Source organism: Mastigoproctus giganteus, chromosome 13 (genome assembly GCF_048544385.1).
Source record: "Mastigoproctus giganteus isolate SK-2022 chromosome 13, ASM4854438v1, whole genome shotgun sequence".
NCBI lineage: Eukaryota > Metazoa > Arthropoda > Arachnida > Uropygi > Thelyphonidae > Mastigoproctus > Mastigoproctus giganteus.
The window spans coordinates 28157475-28182508 of record NC_143587.1 but is presented as its reverse complement, the minus strand read 5'-3'; the positions used below and the strand labels follow the sequence as shown (position 1 = coordinate 28182508).

General features: G+C 35.7%; 1 protein-coding gene across 2 annotated transcripts in view; it reads right to left on the bottom strand.

Moving 5' to 3' along the window:
• Positions 1 to 25034, bottom strand: part of zormin (spectrin and immunoglobulin domain-containing protein zormin) — a 264807-nt gene that overhangs the window by 50262 nt on the left and 189511 nt on the right. For both annotated transcript variants that reach the window (XM_090387636.1, XM_090387637.1), the window contains 4 exons: positions 14707 to 15021; positions 11609 to 11789; positions 10868 to 11176; positions 5508 to 5668 (listed from right to left, as the gene is read on the bottom strand). In XM_090387636.1, the coding sequence (XP_090243762.1) occupies positions 5508 to 5668; positions 10868 to 11176; positions 11609 to 11789; positions 14707 to 15021 (966 nt within the window). The remainder of the gene's footprint in view (positions 1 to 5507; positions 5669 to 10867; positions 11177 to 11608; positions 11790 to 14706; positions 15022 to 25034) is intronic.

Sequence of the window (25034 nt, the reverse complement as noted above, 5' to 3'; positions counted from 1 at the left end):
ACTATTTGAATAAATCTTGTAATATGAAAGAAAATGAAATTTACTGTACAATAATTTTGCAAGATTCTATTAACAGTGGAGATTAAGTTAGCACTATGCTCTTCACTGTTCTTTAGAGGAAGCTCTCAGTAAATCACTTTGATGTGTATTTGCTGGTGTGCTTATTTGTGTAAGCAAGTAATGAGTCAATCACTTTAATGTGCCATTCTAGCAGAGAAGGTGCCTCCATAGCCAGGTGGGCAGGAGCAGCAATGCGTAGCACATGCTTCTTGATTAGACCGGGGTTCGCGCCCGTGACCACCAAATACAGAGGATGTGAAAAGGTCAGGGAATAACTACCGTATATCCCGGGAGCAATATGGCCTTAGTTGCTAATGCTCCTAAAAAAAATCAAATAACAATAACAACTAGCAGAGAAGTTTTTATTTATTTCTAGTAACATTTTGGTCAACTTCTGTTTCAAAAGTTTTTGAGGCAAAAAACACATGTCATCATCATCATCAGCCATTTTCAACCCACTGCAGGATGAAGGCCTCTCCAGCAACTTTCCAGTTCCTTCTGTTTTGAGCACTGGCCATCCATTTACTACCCAAAAACTCATGAATTTCATCTATCCATCTCTGCCTTTGTCTTCCAGGTTTTCTTTTAGCTCCTCTTGGGTACCATTCTGTTATTTTCTTAGTCCATCTGTCATCATGTCTTCGAGCTATGTGTCCTGCCCAAGACCATTTTAGTTCTTTTGTTTTGATAAGAATGTCCTTTACTTGAGTTTGCTGCCTAATCCATGTGTTTCTCTTCTTATCTAACAGTCTGATTCCCAATATAATTCGTTCCATTCTTCGCTGTGTAGTTCTCAGCTTCTCTTCCATTCTTTTGGCGAGTGCCCAAGTTTCACTTCCATAAGTCATGGTGGAGAGTATACATTGATTCATTATTTTACGTTTCAGACAAACTGGGATACTGCTCTTCAGTATGTGACTATATTTCCTGAATGCTATCCATCCAAAATTTATTCTTCTCTTGACTTCCAGCCATTTATCATTATTACAGCTAATAACTTGTCCCAGATAAGTATATGACTCCACCTTTTCAATTACTGCTCCTTCAATCATTATTTCCCTTTCCGTGGCATACTTGTTCATCATTACTTTTGTTTTAGCCATATTCATCTTTAGTCCAAAATCCTTACTAACTGTGCATAACTGATTAAGGAATTCAAACATTCTTAACATTTTGAATAAGGAATGTTCAAGGTCTCTTCTTGGATACAATCCTATTAATAGTAGAACGATGACAGTTAGACTTTAGAGCCAAACAGTATATCTCACAGTTTTAGTTACATATGCACCGACATCAACATGCACAGAAGATGAAGATATGGATGTTTATTATGAAAATCTCTAAGCAACTGTTGATCTGCTCCCAAAAAAAAGGATGTTTTGATACTCATGGGTGATTACAATGCAAAAGTAGGCAGGACAGTTTCTTCTAGTCCGGAATGTGGTAGGTTTGGTCTTGGCACTAGAAATGAACGGGGTGAAAGTTTGATTGAATTTTGTCATCTGAACAGTCTTGTCGTATGTAACACCTGCTTTCGGCAATGCCCGAGAAGACTACACATGGAAATCTCCTGATCATAAAGGTGGTGTTCCAATGTAATCACAGCAAAGGCACTTCCTGGAGCAGATTGTGGCAGTGATCATCGATCATCGGCTACTCCACATAATTCTCAAGCCGAAGCTGAAAAACATTATGAATACGGTTTTCCCTAGAAAATATTCCAAACGATTATACAGGGTGTCTCAAAAATATTGGTACAAACGTTTAGGGGAGGTAGGTAACATCTAAAGGAATGTGAATTGCATAGGAACCCATAACTGGAAACGTCACGTTTCCAGTTATGGGTAGCAGAGGCACAAGAAGCAGAAATGACACAAGACAGTAATTAGTGGCAAACATTTATTTGACATAATATTAACAACGGAGTATGAGATGGATGCATTTCATGATCTTACAACAGATGCTCGAAGGTTCCACCATGAGACGTGATGAAGGCGTGACACCGACGCAGAATGGATTGGCAGATACGGTTGAACACACCTGGAGTTTCTTCGACAGTAGTAGCAGCACAGACGAGTCTTGCCACGAGATCCATTTCCGTCTCCACGGGCGATTCATACACGATAGATTTGAGGGCCCCACAGAAAGAAATCAAGGCTCGATAAATCAGGTGAGCATGGAGGCCAGGCAATGAGTCCACCACGGCCAATCCATCGATGCCCAAAACGCTTGTTCAAATGGTCAAGAACACATCTTCCATAATGGGCAGGCACCCCGTCATGTTGAAACCAAATGTTGCATCTCACATTTGCTGGAACATCGTCAAGTAACCCTGGTAGAACTTGTCCAAGAAAGATCCGATATTTAGCGGAGTTCATGCGGGATGGTAACAGGTATGGACCGACTAAGCAGTCACCGACCATACCTGCCCACACATTTATTGCGAAGCGATGTTGTGCCGCACTGGGGGGTGCACACCGTGTGGGTTGTCATGAGCCCACACATGAGCATTGTGCTGATTGAATAAGCCTTCCCGAGTGAAATAAGTCTCATCCGTGAACAAAACATAGCTGGAAAATTCAAGTCTTGAACACTTTCTTGGAGAAACCACTGCGCAAAAGCCACATGTGCAGGATGATCTTGGGGGAGTAGTAACTGAACCCTTTGGAGGTGAAAGGGGTGTAAGGAATCATCATGCCAGACACGCTGTACACTGCAACGAGACACTCCTAAGGCAGAGGCAGCGGCACGTGTGCTGGTAGTAGGATTATTCTGGATGGCATTCAACACACTTTCTTCCATGGTGGGAGTTCGCGTCGAACGTGGTCTGCCCGCACTACTCCTATTACCTCTAAATGACCCATAATCGCACAAATTTTGATGTACACGCGCAAACAAACGATGGTCCGGTACATGTCTGTCTGGGAAGCATTCTCCATAAATTTGTTGAGCGGCTCGTCCATTGCCCTCTGCTAATCCATACACTAGGTGCATGTCTGCCAGCTCACAGTTTGTATATCAATGCATGCTCTTCATGCAGCGAATACCGTGCCGTCTACTGACTTACAGTGATGTTTCCGGTTATGAGTTCCTATGCAATTCACATTCCTTTATATGTTACCTACCTCCCCTAAACGTTTGTACCAATATTTTTGAGACACCCTGTATATTTGAAACAGGCAATTTTTTTCAAGCTCTATTAGAACTAGATGATGATATGCTGCCTGAGGAAATGTGGGAAAATATAAAAAGCATTATTAAGGATTCAGCAAATAGATACATTAGAGAAAGGTCAAAGATCAGGAAGCCATGAATCACAGAAGCCACTTTTAAATTTATTGAGCAGAGAAGAACTGCAAATGCCTAAGTTACTGATACTCTTCATGGAAATGAAGAGTATCAGTAACTGAGCAAAGTCATCAGGCACTGTTTAAGCCAGGACAAACAGGATTATATCAATTGAAAGTGTAAAGAAATCAAATACAACAACAAACAAAACAAAACTAAGGAGATAGATGTATGATGTTATTAAGTCCTTAAGACAAAATTTCCGACCAAAACTTAACATAATTAAGAACTCCAAGGAGGAAATTTTAACAGAGGAGAACACAATTAAAGAAAGGTGGAAAGAATACTGTGAGCAGCTCTTCTGAGCACTTGCTGGCATTAATGATCTGCCACCCCATTTTCAAGAGTGTGATCATGAACCAGTTTCACTGAAGGAAGAAGTCGAAAAAGCCATCAGAGAACTGATATGTGGCAAGTCACCTGGAATTGATGACATCTCAGTGGAATGATTAAAACTACAAGTGTGAAGGGCACTGAGTTTTTTGATAAAATGATTGTAAAGATTTGGGAAACGGGACGGTGGAAATCAGATGGGAAGAAATCAATTTTCATTCCCTTACCAAAAAAAGGAGACCTGAAATTTTTTTAAAATGATAGGACTATTAACCTAATTTCTCACGCTAGCAAGATTCTTCTTAAAATCATATTCAACAGAATTTCAAGGAAACTTGAAGAAGAAATGCCAGTAGAGCAAGGTTTCAGAAGGGGCAAAGGAACCAGAGATCAGATCTCAAGTCTACGAATGATTATTGAAAAATGCAAAGAATTCAATGTTCCAGTTGTTTTGTGTTTTATAGATTATTCAAAATCATTTGATTGTGTTCAACATGAGAAACTATGGGAAAAGATGACTAATATGGGATTCTCAATCTACATAATTCAGCTGATTAAGCTGCTGTGCCAAGAACAGGAAGGAACTGTGAGAACCACGTGAGAAACACGGACTTTTTCAAAATCAGTAATGGAATCAGGCAGGGCTGTATTTTGTCAGCGTCAGCTCAGCTTTTAAATCTTTATGCCAAAGATATGCATGAAGCTTTGGAAGATTTAGAGACTAGCATCAAAATTGGAGGACTGAAGATAAACAACCTTTGTTATGCAGATGATACTGTGCTAATTTGCAATTCTAAGGATCATCTTAAAGAAACTCTGAGGAGAGTATGTGAAGTAAGTAAGAAAAAAAGGATTGTTTCTGAATGTGTGTAAAACTAAAATTATGGTGATTAGTGATAATCTCGGTTCCAGTAAAGTGAAGGTTAATGGGCAAGATATCAAACAAGTTGATGAATTTGATTACTTAGGGTCAAGAATAAATAAAAATGGTGCCTGCTCAAATGATGTAAAGAGACAACAGGCAATTGCTAAAACGTTTGTCACTGATCTGACAAAACTATGGAGAGATCAAGATCTGCTCCTAAAGATGAAACTGAGAATTATTGATTCATTAATTTTTCCAGTTGCCACTTATAGATGTGAAGGATGGAATCTGAAAAGAGTTGACAGGAAGAAAATTGAGGCATTTTAAATGTGGTGTTACAGGAGAATACTGCATATTTCTTACCTGGATTGAAGAACAAATAAGTGGGTATTGAATAAAATTGACAGGCCTAAAATTCTTCTTCATAGCATCAACAAAAGTTTTTTGGATACATAGTAAGGAGAGAAACTTTCTGTTGAAGAATATATTGGAATGAAAAATCGAGGGGAAGAGGTGCAGAGGAAGACCTGCAACTAGGTGGAAGGATGGGATCAGTGAACTTCTGGGCATGACACTTTGTGATGCTGCTCATAGAGCACATAATCGATACAGTTGGAGAAATTTGTTGGTGGCCACAACAGCCCCTCCGGGAGCTATGTGACTGGAAGAAGAAGAAGAAGAAGAAGAAGATGGTAACAATATTTAGGTGGTATTTATAGATACTGTGAATATGCAAATTTGTATCTGGATAAAAAATTGTATTGCATAAAACTGGATATTTGACAATTGGATATACGAAAGTTTACGTATCAACACAAACTGACATCTAAAAGTGTCATTATATCACTTTGTACCATTAAAAAAATTATTCATTTTAATAGTTAATATAAAAAAATCTTACTTTCACATCTCTATTCTCTCTGATAGGTTTATTGTCATGCAACCATGTGAGCTGTGGCTGTGGTTGGCCACTAACATGACATTCCAGACGGAGTTTTTGACCAGCACGAGCCATCACATTGGAGAGTGGGATTAAGAAAGTTGGGGGTTTTGTAGAAATTACTGAAAAACAAAGGTAGCTACTTTGAATTTTAAAATAAGTATTCCAAATAATGCATTTCTCAAGTGTAAACTTAATAATTATGTGAACATAACTGGAATTAGGATTTAATTTTAATTATGGCACAAGAATTATTAATTAATAAGAAATATGCTATTGAAAGCTTTATGTTGATCTGATCTTCATTACTGTAAGCTTGGATAAAGGTCTAATGTGAAAAAGACATCACAAGCATTCTTTAAGTCTGCAAATGTAAATCACTTTTTTACTTACTTCCCCAAACAGGAAAAAACAATTTCTTTAACCCTCTTTCTTATTTACTAATGGTATTTTTGTATATATGTAAATTTCTGGATCTTTACAACCCTAAAAAAGAGAAGCTTTTTGTGGATGTAGAGAACCAGATTATTTATCCTTAAACTTGACAGACTTAAGATTTTAATACTGCATTTCTAGTAGCACTGCAAACTAGTGGTATTTATTTTGCAATATCAATTGAACTAATTGATATAATTTTGTGAAACAAAATTATATCAATTAGTTTAATTGATAAAATTTAATATAGCCTAGTTATTTCAAAAGCATTCTTTCTATCTCTTGCAATTACTGAGCTAACCAACATGCAAAGGTAACTCAAGGCTTATTTAACGAGTGATTGATAAAGATTGATGAAAATATAAAATAAATAAAATGCAAGATTTTAATCCCAACTGTATTGCACAGAATAAGATCCTCATCTAGAAAATTTTTGAGTTATATATTTACCACCTAATTCTACAGTCATTTTACAACCACTGGATCTAGACATAATGCATAATGTAAAAGTTCATTATCTACGTTGTGTGCTGAAATGAATTATTCTTGATCACAAATTTCTGATGCTTTGTGTTCAGTAAGAACATCAACAATTGTGAAATACTAGCAAAAAACAGGATCGGCTCGAATAGAAACGTCCAGCAATATTATTGAACAAGAAGCTGAATTGGAAGTCAAAATTGAAAAAAATATGGAAATCAGTTATTGCAGTGGCAGGTGTTGCAAGCAAAGTAGGTTTTATGTGTCAGCAGATGACGATTCATTCATTGCATATGAACTAACAGTGAAGAAACATTGAAACCATGAGGGATGGTGCAGAGACCAAATAAACTGATGATGAAGATTATAATAGCGATGAGAACAACGTTAATTTATTGGAGAAGCAAAAAATGACCATGACAAAAGCAATTACAAGTATCCAAAAAAGTAAGGCAGTTTCTTTGTAATTGTAATAATGTTCTGGAATAATCCAGAACATTATTACAATTACAAAGAAACTGCCTTACTTTTTTTTGGATACTTGTAGCTTTTGTCATGGTCATTTTTTGATTAGATAAATGCTATCAATGAATATTTAATGACAACTGCAACAAAAACTTTAGTTCAATCTAAAATCACTGATTTTATCTGAAAAAAGAAAATGCAGATGACATATTTTGAACACTATTATTTTGTATTAATAAGTGAAAAATAACAAAGTTTTAACTTCTTGCTCCAGATGTTTTAGTGTGTTGTGGTTATTAAAATTTTATATTGTACTTTACTTCATTTCTTGCAAATAAATATGCTTTCAAAATTACAATATTACACAAATTTATTTACTTTCATACCTATATTTTGCTTTATATGTATGTAGTAGTAGTAGTGGCATGTGATGCAAGAAAGCAAGTGTATGGGCTTATGCAGCATCAGCCAAAAAAAAAAAAAAAAAAAAATCACACCATTCCCTCCAAATGCCTGTCCAGTTCCTCCTTAAATTTATTTAACCTATCAACTTCCACAATGACAGATGGAAATTTGTTCCAGCAATTAACCACCCGCTGGCTAAAGGCAAATTTCCACACATCTATTCTACATCTGTCTTTTCTTAATTTGAATTTATGCCCCTTAGATTCGTAATCTGAACAAGTGGAAGGATCCCATCAGAATTCAGCGTGTTCAATCCATTCAAGGCCTTGTGTCAGCAGTTTATGCTTTATTAAGTAAAAATAAAGCATAAACTGCTATCTCTACCACTCGTATATACAGTGTACCATAATTAGAAATGTGCAGTAGAAATACTTTGAATAAATTATGTATCTTTGGCCATAATTTTAGATAATATTCACTACAACTAACAAAATTTCTGTACAATGAAATGATTCATGCACCACCATGAAGTTTGTTCTAATAGGATTTTACTGCACAATGCAATGCACTAAACATTTAAATGATTAAGAAACAATTTATATCAGGTGATAAAGCGATTTTAATCTCATTTCATATGATCCCTTTTATTTTTATTCTGATTATCCATACAGTGGACACGTATACAGACAGATACCAGAAATGTGATGGTCATGCCTCCCCATTAGTGTTCTTTATTGCTAATGTGATGGAGGAACTGATGATGAGCACTCTGTCTAATCAAATCCAAGCTCTCATGTCATCGCATAAAGACATTTTATGGAATCTTGGAGAAGGTGCCTTCTCCAAGATTCAATGAGGTCATAAAGGTGAAAGCCAGCAGTTTATATTTTACCTTTGTATATGAAGAATAGCTGGCACATAAGTGCTGGTTTAGTGATGGTCAGCACAGCTAAAAAGCATTACAATTAAGTTGGAAATTCCTCTGGTTTCTTAGGATATAAAAAGAATTTAATAATTTATTAGTTGGGCATGTCTGAAAGTATTGGCAGGGTTTTACATGGACATCATATTTAGTACAATGTGGATGCCTGGCATGAAATTACAATTAACCAATGTAAAAATATTCACATGTGATCTAGTGAGAAGTAGGGGGGTGATGCATCAGGTATCCTTGGATTGAGAAAAATTATGTAAACTGAGAGAAAGGGGCCATGTTTTTAACTGTCTTAAGGTAGAGAATGACCTCTCAAGGGTGGATGTAGAAACTGGAAAGTGTAGCCAAGATTTAGAACAGCATTTTCATATTAAGGAAAAATGTTTTATTGCATTTGGAAGCAGTCTCAATTGTTGGCTTCGATTTATCATTATAATTTAATAATGTACAATATTTTGCAGGTTTTAATCCTCTTGTGAAGCCACTGAAGTTCCATTCCTCTCTACATATTAGCAAAATATTCATAATCTAATGAAGTTTAAAAACTTTCCTCATTTCTGGATGGCTACCACCAGGGGTAATAGCAGGTTTGGGCTAAGCAGGCTATAGCCACCCCATATGATCAAAGGCACCTGAGGTGGATGAGATCTATCCAGTTATATTAAAGGAGGTAGCAAAGGAAGTAAGCAAACCCTTAGACATAATTATGAGAGCTTCCTTGGATTCAGGGGAGGTACCCATGGACTGGAGATGTGCAAATGTGACCCTAATTCACAAATTAAGATCAAAGGGCAACACAAGTAATTACAGACCTGTTAGTTTAACTTCTGTTCCAGTGAAATTAATGGAGGCACTGGTTAAAGAAGCATTGCAGAATTATCTAGACAAGGCTTCAGTTATAGCTCAGACACAGTCTGGGTTTGTTAAGGGGAAGTCTTGTCTGACCAATTTGATTGGATACCATGACGTAGTCATAGTATCTGGAACTGGAACAAAGGAACTGGATGCAAAAAATAATTTTGATATCATATATTTAGATCTTAGAAAGGCTTTTGATACTGTTGCACATGGAAGACTGCTGAAAAAAATTGGAGCAGTGTGGCATTGGAGGCAAATTGCAGCTATGGATAAAGGGATAGTTCAGTGGGAAAAGACAGATAGTGGTAAACAATGGACACTGCTCTTCATGGACTAATATTATTAGTGGAGTCCCCCAGGGTTCAGTGTTGGGTCCATCATTGTTTTCTGTATTCATTAATGATATTGATGATGGTATATTAGGCTTAATGTCCAAGTTTGCAGACAATACGAAGGTCGGCAGGGTTGTTAATGACACTAATGACAGTACGCTGCTGCAACAGGATCTAGAAAAGTTGAGCAGATGGGCTGAGAGGTGGAAACTGAAGTTTAACATTGACAAATGAAAAATACTGCATATGGGAAGCAGTAACCCCAGAGTAATGTATCAACTATGTGGTACTACATTGACAGCGGTAGAGAATGAAAAGGACCTGGGTGTAATTGTGCAGGCAGATATGTAGTTTTCTCAGCAGTACAGACGGTCTGCAAGAGTAGCTCATGGTGTCTTGTCAATGATATATGGGAATTTTCTAGCAGGGACAAGGAGGTGATTATCCCCTTGTATAAGGCAATGGTCAGGCCACACCTTGAGCACTGTATACAGGTCTGGAAGCCTCACTTTAGGAAGGATCTAGAGCTGTTGGAGTGAGTGCAGAGAAGGGCAACAAGATTACTGAATGGAACAAAGGATTGCTCTATGAAGAAAGGATTAAGTTTTGCAAATTACAGTGTCTGGAGAATAGGCACCTGTGAGGTGATCTTATTGAGGTGTATAAAGCCTTGAATGGTTTGAGAATGCTCAATGCTGATGGGATTATTATCCCATATATTTATACACCTCAATAAGATCTGATGATCTTATTAAGGTGTATAAAGCCTTGAATGGTTTGAGAATGCTCAATGCTGATGGGATTCTTCCTCTTGATTAGAATAATTGCCTGAGAGGGCATAAATTCAAATTGAGGAAAGACAGTTGTAGGATAGATGTGCAGAAGTTTGCCTTTAGCCAGCGTGTGGTTGATAGCTGGAACAAACTTCCATCTGTCATTGTAGAAGTTGATAGCTTAAATAGATTCAAAACAGAACTAGACAAACATTTGGAGTGAGTGGATGGGTGAAATTAGATTTTTTTTTTTTTTTTTTTTTTGGCTCCTGCTATATAACCTTGCTTTCTTGCATTATGTGCCTTTACTAATGCTAATACTAAATAATGTGCATTTTTTATAGTTATGTGACGATGACTAAAACTTAACAATTCCCTGGAACACTGCTCTAACCCCACCTTTAGAAAATCCCAGAACTGCCTCTGGCTGCCATTACAATTGTTGAATGAGGATGGGCTGCTGCCCATTTATGGCCCTACCTGATTATACATAGTGCACAGTACTATGTACTGTAGACTACACTGCACACACTGCAAGTTGACTGTTTTAGATGGATAGTGAAATGCATAATAGGTTTTGTGTTCTAATTAAGATAACTAATATAATAATTTGAAAAACTTATAACTTGTAAAACTTACAAGAACGCTGGACTTTCAGTATTCCAGTGCATTCAGATGTTCCACCTGGATTAACTGCTCGGCAGGAATATGTACCTTCATCATTCTGCCTAACACGATCAATATTAAGCTTGCAGAGTCCATTGTTATAAGTTATTGTATAATCTGGGGAGGCATCAATGCAAACTCCATCTCTCAGCCAAGAGACTAAGGGTAATGGAGTACCTGCTACTTGGCAATGAAAGTGAAATGATTCACCTTCTTTCACAATACCTGATTCCAGTAACTTCAAAAAGTAAGGAGCTCTATAATGTTCTTGAGGATGACCTTCTAAGAAATTATAAAAAAAAAAATCAGTGACTAAAGCTTTAGTAGGTTTTATCCTAATCATTATTATTTTAATTATTATAATTATACGGCATAAAGTCAAAATTTTACATGAAGTCACAATATTAATGTCTTTTATCCATTATTTTGTCCATTAAAAAATGAAAATTTTTATTTTACATTTTATTAAAAATGTAAGAAATTCCTTCTGAATTAATAACATTTTTTGGTTAATTTCAGCAAGGCACAGTTGGAATATCTCAATATACAAGAAAAAAATATATATATTTGTAACAATAGTGTACCAAAAACAAAAGAATTGGACTTTTTAAAATAATGTGAAAACAAATACTCAGTTGAAGTTGATGCACTTAAAAGATATTTATGATTATATTTAAACAGATAAAAAAAGTATGGTTGAAATGTTTGTGATACCTTTTACTTGTAGCTGTCCATGGGTTTCTTCTGTTCCAACAGCATTAGTAGCTTTGCAAGTAAACCATGCTGAATCATCAGGAAGAGTTTCCTCAATAGTAAGAGTACAAATACCGTTGCTATTAGTGATATGGTAATCTGGATTGTTCAAGATTAGAATTTTATCTTTATACCATTCTACCTAATGAGCAACAAAATAAAGAACAATTTAACACATTCATATCAATTAATTAATATTTATATATATTAACAGAATAGTTATAATAATTTTTTATTTTTTGATGTGACTTGATCATAAATAAATATTTATACATAGTCTTCTCTAATAATCACCAACATATATTCCACTCTTAAAAGGGTTATAATATAAAGATTTAAAGTAGTAGTGTGCTGCTAATCAGTTGATAATGTGCTTGCCCAGCCTTTCCTACTCCACTCAAGAAAAAAAGCCATTTCTTATAGCTAATCAGTTAAAGTTATCAGTTATCAGTTAAACACACTCATCAGTTAAAGATTTCTTGAAGATTAATAGTATTATCATTGGTAGAGGCTCTATTAAAATTAGTAACATGCAAGTAACAAATGATATATCAGGTCCATCCAAGTCTGACTAAGCATGTGGCAACACACTTCTGATGTACATTAATTAAATGTTAAGGAATATCATAATACTGCCATTTTCATAGCTTAGATTAATAATATAAAGCAATCCCAAGCAGATTTTATTCTGGAATGGGGAAAAAAAAAACAAGAAGGTTGGCACCTAGCATTAAAAAATATCAAACACTGGCATATTAAAATTTAAGTTTATATTATAACTTAAATTCTAATATGAACTGTTCTGAGTTATTTCAACAGTCCATAGCTAAGCATTAACGAAAAATTTTATGACACTAGTCACTGAGAAACTCATGATAATCCTAGGTGCCTCTAGGATTATCAGGGCACATATGATGAGTATACACCACAGATACAAGATGTCTCTTTCACAACAAATGTTCTGTACCACAACACTTTTTTTCATCTAACTTCATCATTTATGTTGTTGTACCCTAATACAATACTGCTTAGCTTATGGTGAACAGGATTGTATATGCGCCTCCGTAGCCAGGTGGGAAGGAGCAGCAGTGCGTAGCACACGCTTCTTGATTAGACTGGGGTTCAAGCCCATCACCACCAAATACGGAGGATGCGGAAAGGTCAAGGAAGGACCACCGCATATCCCGGAGCAATATGGCCTTAGTTGCTAATGCTCCTAAAAACCAAACAACAACAACAACAACAGGATTGTACTGTTACCTATGGAAAAGTAGTCTGAGAGTAATGTATGTGGCCAAAAGTATGCGTGTCATGAGATCGAAACCCAAAGGCTGCCAAAAAAAATGTACAGCCCATTGTTAACTTTATAATAGTATGAAAATTTCTCTACTCACTTTGGAACTGTAACAGGGTGTATTTTTTTTTTTTTTTTATTCTTCAAAGTGACTAGGGAGATTAATAATAAAATGACCACTCTCTAATGTGGGCATTTTATTTGTATTAATTTGATATTAATATATTTGTCATAATCTTACTTGTAAACCTTCCTGTTTCATAGCTAATGGGAATATTTCCCTTGTACTGATCTCTGTTATCTTGATATAACTGATGCTCTATCCTAATTCAAGAATTTTTGTAATCAATTATGCATTTTTTCATAATTGTTAGTAGAAACTACAATTTTAAAATAAAATAGTATTAATATTTGTACTGGCTGTATGATGCAAGTAAGCCCTGGATGTTTGCTGCACTGGCCAAATCAAAAAGAAATAATCATAAACCACCTATTTGACTTCTTCCTCATGCAGGTATCTATCCAGTTAAGCTTCGAATTTCCCCAAGCTGTTCAGCCTCAACCACCTATGCAGGCAACTTATATTCCAATAATTAACAACTTGCTTGCTAAAAGAAAACTTCCTCTCTCTCTCTCTCTCTCTCTCTCTCTCTCTCTCTCTCTCTCTCTCTCTCTCTCTCTCTCTCCCCTCCCCCCATAATTTCATAATTTTAATTTACGGCACACAGTTCTGGACTCATACACCCCAGGATAAATCTTGAGAATATAAGAAAACACTGCTTATTTATAAATTAAAAATTACTTAATTTGAGTGAAAAAATAATTTTCTTTTTTTTTTATTTTTTTTTTTAAAGCTTCAGGCTCTCATTTTCTATAGTTGAAACTGTTTCATCAAGGTTCTGTGATGAAATTATGTTTTTCTCAAGTTTATATATAAAAAATTCCTTTTAAGGAAATATTCAATTATTTAAAAACTGATGAGAATTTTAATTCTTGTTTTGATTGTTTTGTCAATTTTAATTGCTCTGTTTTGATTGTTTTGTCAATTTTAATTTCCTTGTTTTGCACAGGCAAAACAAGAAAATATCTTAGGATAGTTAACTTAATAATGTAAAAAGCTATTTTAAATAAAGTCTTTAATTTTGAACATTTTATTAGATGAGGAATTGAAATAGTGGTTCATTTTATTCCCATAAAAAACTTATTTTGCTATAAAGATAAATATGGTTATATCTCCAACACTATTTAGAGAAAATAATGCTAATTACCACAAAACAAGTGTGACAAATTAATGCTACAATTAGGATGATATTTGGCAAGGTATAACTCTGCTACCAAGAGTATCAAGAAAACTTAATATTAAAATAAAATCATAAAAATAAGAAAAATATAAAGCAACACATCCTTAGCAGTGCAAATTATATTTATTTATTATGAAAGTGGTACTCACCAAAGTGTGAGTGCCACTTTCATAATAAATAAATATAATTACATAAAGACAGGGCACTCACAAGCATCACTTAAGATGCCATTAGTGCTTGTGAACTTCAAAAATTTTATTTCATTTTGAACATTATGGTATCTTGTGCTCAGGTAGCAGCATCACACCCTGCCAAGTATCATCTTAATTGTAGCATTAATTTGTCACATTTGTTTTGTGGTAATTAGTGTACTTTTCTGTGAATAGTCTTGGAAACTTCTTTTATTCTAAATATTTTGCATAAATTAATTTTATTAATTAAGTTATTCCCAATTTATTACTTACAGTAGGAGTTGGATAGCCTTCAACTTGACACTGAAAAGTACACTTAGTACCTTCAGGAACCTCACAGTTAACCAGAGATTTTGTGAAATAAGGTTTCTTATATAAAGATTCATCGGAACCAATATAGAGATGAGAACTTGATTTCATTGGCAGTGAATTGGTCTGTGATGTTAAACTGGTAGTTTTTTTCATTTGTTTGACAAGAGTTGACACCAAATGAGCAGAGGTGAGTGTACTTGAGCTATAGTTGGTGAGATTCTCTACACTAGATTTCACTTCTTCCCGACCTGTCTGCAAAGATGACTCCATCCTATCCTGAGATTAAAAGATACATGATAATGTTAATAAATTTTAAAAACTAACTAAAAGTTTAATATATGCTCCAATTAAAATTTTATTTAATTGAAGACAACAATTCAGTACAAATTATATTGGCATTTCTAACTTCATCATAAAATATAATATAGAATGGGTGCTACAGTGATAATTTAATCAACCTCCAGACTATATTTTAATTAACAGTGAATATCCCATGCAAAAATTTTTATAAAACATATTCAAAATCTAAATATAGTTAATCCTACTATAACATGGCATCTTACGTGTACATTTAAAGTTTCTTGCATATTTATTTTGACACCCTGTCTGCCATTTTACACAAAAAAATGTAAATGACATTAGCATTAACATTAGAATTACCAGAGGCATACGATTCAAGAAAGCAAGTTATACAGCATCAGCCAAAAAAAAAATTTCCATTTCACACAACCATTTGCTCTAAAAGTTTGTCCAGTTCTTCCTTGAATTTATTTTATTGGTAACTATCAACTTTACCAATATCACTTATAAATGATATTGATGAAGGTATATCAGGCTTAATGTCCAAGTTTGCAGAAGACACAAATGTTGGCAGGGTGTTAATGACAGTAATGGCAGTGTGCTACTGCAACAGGTTCTAGAAAAGTTAGGCAAATGGGGTCAGAAGTGGCAACTGAAGTTTAACATTGACAAATGCTAAGTACTGCATATAGGTAGAAGTAACCCCAGAGAAACGTACCAACTGTGTGGTACTACACTTAGGGTGGTAGATAATGAAAAAGACCTGGGAGTAATTGTGCAGTCAGATATGTCAGTTTTCTGAACTGTGCAGAAAGGCTGCCAGAGCAGGCCATGGGGTATTGTCAATGATATACAGGAATTATGCTAGTAGGGAAAAGGAGGTGATTATCACTTTGTATAAGGCAATGGTCAGGCCATGCATTGAGTACTGCGTGCAGGTCTGGAGACCTCATTTTAAGAATAATGTAGAGTTGCTTGAGAGAGTACAGAGAAGGGAAACAATATTGGTCAGGGGAACAAAGTGGTCCTCTTACACCTCCTTGAGAAGTATAAGGGCTTGAATAGGTTGAGCAGGCTCAATTCTGATGGGATTCTTCATCTTGCTCAGATTATGAACCCGAGGGGAGCAAAAATTCAAATTGAGGAAAGACAGTTGTAGAACAGATGTGCAGAAATTTGCTTTAGACACAGCGGGGTAGTTGATTGCTGGAACAAACACCCATCTGTTGTTATGGAAGATGATAGGTAAATAAATTCAAGGAGGAACTGGACAGACTTTTAGAAAGAATGGATGTGTGAAATTTTTTTTTTTTTTTTTTTTTTTAGCTGATGCTACATAAAGCTTGCTTTCTTGCATCATATGCCTCTACTACTACTACTAGGTTAGGTTAGATGAAAGTTTGTTCCAGCAATTGACTACCCACTGACTAAAGGCAAATTTCCAAACATTTATTCTACAAATGTCCTTCCTCAGTTTGAATTTATGCCTCCTCAGGTTCATAATCTGAGTAAGAGAAAGAATTCCATCAGCACTAAGCCTGCTCAACCCATTCAAGACCTAATATATCTCAATCAGATCAGCTTGCAGGTGTCCAGTCTTTGTATGCTGCAATTTGCAGAACTTAAGCCTTTCTTGGTAAGAGGATCCCTTTGTTTCCCTCACCAATCTTGTTGCCCTTCTCACTTATGAAATTCTACATCCTTCCTAAAATGAGGCTTCCAGACATGTACACAGTAACCAAGGCGTGGTCTGACCACTGCCTTATACAATGGAATAATCACCTCCTTCTCTCTACTAGCAAAATTCCTGTATATCATTGACACGACTCCATTACAATTATCCCCCCCCCCAGGTCTTTTTCTTTCTTTACCATCCTGAATGTAGTACTACACAGTTGGTACATTTCTATGCAGTTACATGTACCAATATGCAGTACTTTGCATTTTTCAATGTTAAACTTCAGTTGCCACTTCTTAGCCCATCTGCCCATCTTTTCTAGATCCTGTTGCAGTAGCATACTGTCTCTACTGTCATTAACAACCCTGCCATCTTTTGTATCATCTGCAAACTTCGACATTAAGCCTGATATATCTTCATCAATATCATTATACAAAACAATAATGGGCCCAACACCAAACCCTGGGGAACTCCACTAATAACATTAGACCATGAGGAACAGTGTCCATTGATTACCATTCTCTGTCTTGTCCCACTCAACCTTTTATTCATTGTAGCAACTTTCCCTTAATGCCATACTGCTTTAATTTGCACAGTAGTCTTCCATGTGCAACAGTATCAAAAGCTTTTCTGAAATCCAAGTATATAATATCAAAATTATTTTTTGCATCCAGTTCCTTTGTAACCACATCATGGTGTCCAATCAAATTGGTGGAACAAAACTTCCCCTTAACAAACCCATGCTATGTCTTAATTACTATTGCAGTCTTGTCTAGATGATCTTGCATAGCTTCTTTAACCAGTGACTCCATTATTTTCCTTCGGAAAAGAAAGTAAAGTAACAGGTCTGTAATTATTCGTCACCCTTTGATCCCCCTTTGTGAATTGGGGATACATCTGCATATCTCCAGTACATGGGGACTTCCCCCTGAATCTATGGATGCTCTCATAACGATGGCTAACAGTTTGCTTACTTCCTTTGCTGCGCCTCCATAGCCAGGCGGGAAGGAGCAGCAGTGCGTAGCACATGCTTTTTGATTAGACCGGGATTCGAGCCCATCACCATCAAATACGGAGGATGCGAAAAGGTCAGGAAATGACCACCGCATATCCTGGAGCAATATGGCCTTAGTTGCTAATGCTCCTAAAAACCAAATAACAACAACAACAACAACAACTTCCTTTGCTGCTCCTTTAATATAACTGGACAGATCCCATCCATTCCAGGTGACTTTCTTATGTTTAATTTCAACAATTTCTTCACTGTGCTCTCAAATTACAAAATCATTAAGTTCCCTGTTAGAGTTTACTAAGCTTCTGCCCTCCACTTCCCTACAGAATTCCTCATGTGTGAATGTAGATGTCATCTATCAGTTTGTCAACTGTTTGTTTGTTTGTTTGTTATTTGGTTTTTAGGAGCATTAGCAACTATGAACATATTGCTCCTGGAATATGCGGTGGTCATTCCCTGACCTTTCCGGCATCCTCCGTATTTGGTGGTGACGGGCTCAAACCCTTGTCTAATCAAGAAGCATGTGCTTCGCACTGCTGCTCCTTCCCACCTGGCTACAGAGGTGCCAAAGTTTGTCAACTATCTGAGCAGGAGCGTCAACAGTCGAACTATCAATATCAATTGAATCAACCTGATTCATCCCCTTCCTTCTAGAGTTTATATAAGTAAAGAAGTCTTTGCTGTTTTTCTCTTCCTTTACCAAAGATTTATCATAATCTGCCTTCGCTTACCTAATCACCTTTGTGATCTGAGTACAGACTAACTTATATTTACCACAGGCTTCTGTGTTGCATGATAATTTATATGCATTCCATGCATTTTTCTTCTCTACCACAAGTCTAATTAGTTTTTTCATTTCAACATGCATAAAACCTACATGCTATGCTGCTCTCTTTTTCACTAGTATCATTTCAGTTTATGTTTGCCCATGAGTGCACCTTGCATATTTTGATTGCTATATATTTCCTGTGTAAAAATTTATATATACATTCTTACTATCTGTACTAAAAACAACAAGTGCAGAAAAAGATGACAGTGTTTCAAAAAAATGGAAAGCATTAAATATTGAAATGAAAATGGAAGTTTTAAAGTTTTGGCAAAAACAGTTTCTAGCATGGATCTAGTAACTGAAAGAAGCTGCATGTTCAAAAGAAAATTGAATAATCTGAAGAGTAGTTGTAGATTTATTTTAGAAGAATAAAAAAAAAATAGAAAAAAAAAAGAAAGTTGGCATCAAACCTTATTCTTTCTTTAAAAAAACTGGCCCAATACAAGAAGATTCCCCTTCTATCATTTTCTCTGACTAAAAAATTAGTCATTAGCTAAAAAAATTTTATTTCAGTAAATTTTTATCTAATAACCTTTGGATTTTAATGTTATTTACTAATCATAGCATAATATGTGTTGATAAAAATAAATCTGAAAATCTGGGGTTAAGTATTGACAATTTATTGAACCTATTCCCTAGCTTTTATATGAAAACGTGCATGCTACAGTGCACATTTCAACTATGTGCTGTTTTTTTGGAATATATGTTGCACATTTTAGCAGGATGAGCTGTATAATTTTAAATATTTAGTATCATAACTAGACCTTGACAAATTTATTCAAGAATTAGTCACTACCAAAAGCTAGTTGCCAGCTGGGAAGAGATACAGATGAAAATACCAGTGTTTACCTTGCTTATTAACATTAAATTCATATAATGCCAACTTCCCAAAGCAAATGATGTTAGTCAACATCATGCTGTAATACTGGAACTCTGTGAAAATTAAAAGCTTTTTAAATTTTTTTATGTGATTAATTTTTATCTATGTGTGAAATTAATTATAAATGATATAATAACTACTGCCACTGTACTGAAACAATACAAATTGAAAAAGTAAAAGAGATGTTAAATTGCTAAATCGCTCCCCAAGTTAAAAATACCCAATTTACAACAATTGTGCATGCAAACAAAGCTCCATAAGTCAAATAGTATGTTTTCACAAGTGAACAACCAATGAATATTTATTTAACTTTTCCCTGATAAAAAAAGAATATATATACAGTCAGTCCTCGTATAACACGTGTTTACACTACACGAATTCGATCATACACGATTTATAAATAGGGGAACGATATCTTCTATAACACGAACCGAATTCGCTTATGCACGATTCGCCTTTGTGTTTACAAGAAATGGCAGTTGAATGCGGAATCACCCCAACTGAACGCAACACAATAGGAATGAAGAGAAGATTCTGAAAATTTATTTGTGAAGGGGGAAACACATTTCACCATAATAATGTAAAAACCCACACAATTCCAGCTATCGGTATTATGGCAAATGCAATTAGATCAAGTTTACTACCAGTTTATAACAGATTCCACTAGCAGAAACACAACTGGAAATTGTTTTTATTGTTTTATGGTAGTAACCCCTAGAAATGTGCTTTAGTAAAATGTGAGGCGTTAATAGTGTATACGTGCCTTTACGGTGTTGTTTATTCAGTTGCTACACACGCGCAGCTTTGTTTATGTGTATCAAGCGTGCCTCCTCGTTTTGTAATTGTGCTTTATTCCCTAAAAATGAGTAAAATACTTAAAAGGTGTGAAAAGGAAGCGTCCTGGTGAAGATACTGCAGAATCAGAGAGAAAAAGAAAAGCAATATCGATAAACAGAGGCGGACTGGATCAAAAATTCTTACCCGGGAAAATTTATAGTGGCCTCATACTATGGTTTATGGCCAAAATCACACCGGCCCACCGGGGTTTACCTGGTAAGGCTTATGGCCAGTCTGCCTCTGTCGATAGAGAAAAAATATGAAATTGTGAAACGCTTTGAGCGAAATGAAAGACCATGTGATATTGCACGTGCTACAGGCCTAAATGAGGCAATGCCAAGAATTAGAAAGAATGCAGAGAAAATAAAAACAACTTTGATAGCAGGAACAACTCAAAGTGTAATTAAAATCCATTAGATTAAGACACAAAGAATTGGAAGAGATGGAACGCCTATCATCTGTTTGGATAGAAAATCAAACAAAAAACAAGTTTGCGTACGATAGAAGTAAAAGCATTAGCAATATTTTATTACGTAATAGTTGTAATAAAATACTTACGTATTTTATTACGATTATTTATTGTGTTTAGTAATGTTTTGGTTACAAATGTGTGTTCAATCTTGGGTTGTCGGCACCTAACCCTATTTTTCCCATAGGGCCTGTTGTTTATATTGCACGATTTTGCATTGCACGAGGGTTTCTAGGAACGCAACTATTGTGCTATACGAGGACTGACTGTATATATATATTTTTTTGTTATTTATTAAACCAGGCAATCCCACCCAGATTTTTCAGCATCCCTGCCACCAATTTACAATACATAGTTTTCAGACGTACTTTTTAGTTTTCTGTGTACCTAAGGACGAGTCATATTCTACATTGACATGGTCATGGAATACAATTCTGCATCATAGAATACTCACAGAACCTGTCCATGCAGTTGCTGTTCAGATGTAAGGTAAAGGTTGACAGTCCAATGCACCACAAGGAGGTGCAACAAGGAACACTGAGATAGTGGCAATTTATCCTTAGAGTATTTTGATCGTGAGAAAAGACAGATCAGATACTTATACCCATGTGACTAAAATTTCTATCATATATCTCCCAAATCAGTTATCCCTTAGCTATATTCATATCAACATCATATATTATGGCCTCCGGAACAGGGTGCTGTCGTGTTGAGAAACTCACACTTATGTACCGAATTCTCTCATTTTTCTTCACTTGTTATACAGCCACTCCCCAACTTACATAACGGTTGCATTCTGCAGACCTCTGTGTAAGTTGAGTTTTACGTAAGTCGGAATTTTTCTAAATGCTTACGCAGCACTCGCAACTACACTTGCTGAATTTGATTGAAGCAAAAAAGAAATGTTTGACGAACATGTAAATAGAATTATTTATTTAATTTTTTTATCTCATGCATAGGAAAAATTACAAAAGCGTGCAATTACAAAAATATAAAATTACAAAAAAAGGGAGGGGACAAGCATAATGTCAGCAAGTTTTAACTTTCGAGCATCATTGCCAGAATCAACGTCTCCAGCTGATATTACGCCTCTGCACAGGTTGAGGGCTGTGGAAATTTAGAAGGAGTTTTTTGAACACATCACAAAATTTCTCTACTGCTGCAGAATCGGCACTGGTGACTTCACTGCATACTCTAACGTTGTGGAAACCAGTGCGATGCTTGAACCTATTAAACCACCCATTGCTTGCCACAAACTTGGCTTAGAGTTCTCTGTACTTATCCTTAATATCTTCATAAATACTTCTTGCTTTTGCTTGAATGGCCATTGGAATCAGGGGCACTTGCTTCTGAATCTGATTTTCCATCCATATTATTAATAGCTTTTCCATCTTCGATATAGCACCTGAACGTTGTTTTGTGATCACTGTTGATCTTAAAAGCACTGATCCTTTAACATGTTCTTTTATACATGCACTGTCCTTTAAAATAGTATTCACTGTTGAAGCAGTGAGACCTAATTCCCATGCAATAGATGATAAACTTTGTCCTGCTTCTTACTTCTTAATCATTTTCATCTTCATTTCTAAATCAATTTTGTTTCATTTCCTATTACTGCCACCACTTGCACTTTCCATTGGTTGCTTTCCCTTCATAATTGTAATAAGTAAATAGGAATGAAGAGAAGATTCTGAAAATTTATTTATGTTTCTTATATGATTGAAGATTTCAGTGAAGGAGAAACACATTTCACCATAATAACATAAAACCCCACACAATTCCAGTTATCGGGATTAGTGCAAATGCAATAAGATCAATTTTACTGCCCATTTATAATTAGATGAACTAACAGAAAAGCCCAATAAACTGGAAAGTGCAAATTGTTTTATGGTCATGATGTCCAGAAATGTTCTTTAGAAAAATATCAACAAAGCTGTTCAAAATTGATTCTTATAACAGAACATATGATAACGATGAAAGGGTAGCACTCCATTATAAAAATGACCTTTTAGGGAGATAAACAGCTTAGTTATATAGCAAAAATTTCAACTTCCAAGGTCTTGGAATGAATTACCAAAAAAAAAAAAGAATGTGTTATTGGGTTCACATTGTGATATTTTCACAATACCTATGGGATGCAAAATACATTTCCATGATTTTTTTAAGTTTACACCAGCCAGCAAAAACTTACGTAAAGTCAAATTTACGGAAGTTGAGTATTACGTAAGTCGGGAAGTTCCTGTACATTGTTCTTACTCTCCATTTCCAGAACACTCTCTCTCTCTTTCTCTCTCTCTCTCAGCAATCTGTCACAATTTCAATTTTCTTACTCTGACTGCCTTTGGCATTCCTTTCATCACTTTTCCTACCGCATTCTGCACTTCCTTACTGCTATTCAAAGTCAAATTATCTGTAGCTTTGGTTGTTGGTTGGTTGTTGGGTTTTATTGCCGCATTAGCAACTAAGGCTATACTGCACATAGCCTTAGCTGATTCCCCTCATTAATCTTTTTATTAATCATCACTGATTCTGCAAGTTTTATACCTGTCCCTCCTGACTGAGGTTTCTTAGCTGCATCACTGTACAGTTTTCTCCCATCCTGCTTTTCATTCATATTTGACTGTGTTTTTAAAGTCAAATTCTGCAAATCACTTATTTGCACCTGATGTTTCAACCACACTATCGAGACAGGAGATTTTCTTCAAATTTGCATCCTGGACAGCCAGCGTAATAGCTGCCCTTTCCAAAGGCGCCAACATGATAAAATTTCTTTAATCACCTTCTACTCACACCATTTTCTTAATCAAGGAGGAAATCCTGGATGCTAGATTTTAGCATAGTAGTAATCTCCATTACAGTACACAGAAATGTCTTACCACAGCTGTCTCCACCCCGTAGGACTGTGATCATCACCTGAGTCTCAGATGATCTCATCTGGTTTGAAGTCTGGCTCAAAGTTGGCATTAACTTCTTCCACAGGAGACAAAGGTTGTTGAATGAGTTCAGAGCCACTAACCCCACTTGAACTATTTGAATCTCATCGATCAATACATTGACCACTCTTCAACAGTGAAAGGTCCACTTCAATGTTTCAAGTAACTCCCTCTAGATCATCCTGCAATTGACAGACTTTTCTACACATCACATTTCTAGTGTTATGCAAAACAACAAAATTCACATCCCTTGACAACATACCCATCTATAAGTCTGGAGTATCAGCAACACTATTACCATCCAACTCAACTTTGTCATTTCCTTTCATCATCATAGTGCTCTGCAGTTCATCCTCCTTAATTTCTTCATATATAGATAGCTGGCTGTCCTCCAACATTATCCCGGAAACATCGTCTTCCCAATCCTTACCCGAAGTGGGTATTTCATCAGCCATCATGACTTCAGATGTATCATTCTGTTGCATGGGGTCTTATTTTTGCTGTCATCCCTATGTTTGTAGTCTAGTTTTCAGCTTGACTTTCTCTTCCTCACATTCCTTTTCTTCATAGCTATGTCATTTTTGCTGTCTTTATTTAATGCATGATCATCAATGCTCTGGATTCAACAGGGCAATCCCTCTCCCAATGTGACTTTTGTTTTGGGTTGCCATGTTGTGTAAAAATGCAAACTTCTATATATGAAACATATGTATAAATGTCATATACAGTGGATTCCGGTTATTTGGGCCACCAGTTAATCGGGGCAGCCATTTATTTGGGACAAATCTTAAAGAATAGAACCCAATTGAGAAAATAGCCAGGGTTTACTTCACTTAATTGGGACAACATGCCGTTTAATCGGGGCAGGAGACTGCAGCACTCGAGATTACTCTACGATAATCTCCGACCATACCACGTGGTTCAGTCGGATTTCTGGAGGTCACAACCATAAAACAATTAGCAGTCCCCCGTTTATTGGGCTTTTCTGTCAGTCCAATTTATTATAAATTAATAGTAAACTCGACCTCATTGAATTTGCGATAATACCGATAACTGGAATTCTGCGGGTTTTCACCTTATGGTGAATTGTGTTTCCCCTTCCATGAAGTCTTCAATCATATAAAAAACAAATTTTCAGAATCTTCTCTTCATTCCTTTTTTTTTTTAAGCTTCATAACTTGTTACTCCATTCTCACTTGCAAGTATCGTGTTACTTGTGATTTGTGTGTGTGCGCGCCATGTTCTTTTTTATTAATTGCTTACCTTTTTTACTGTTTTAAATTTTAACCCCCAACCACAAATGTTAGTGAATAGAAATATCAACTAGTTAGTATGTACATATTACAGTATG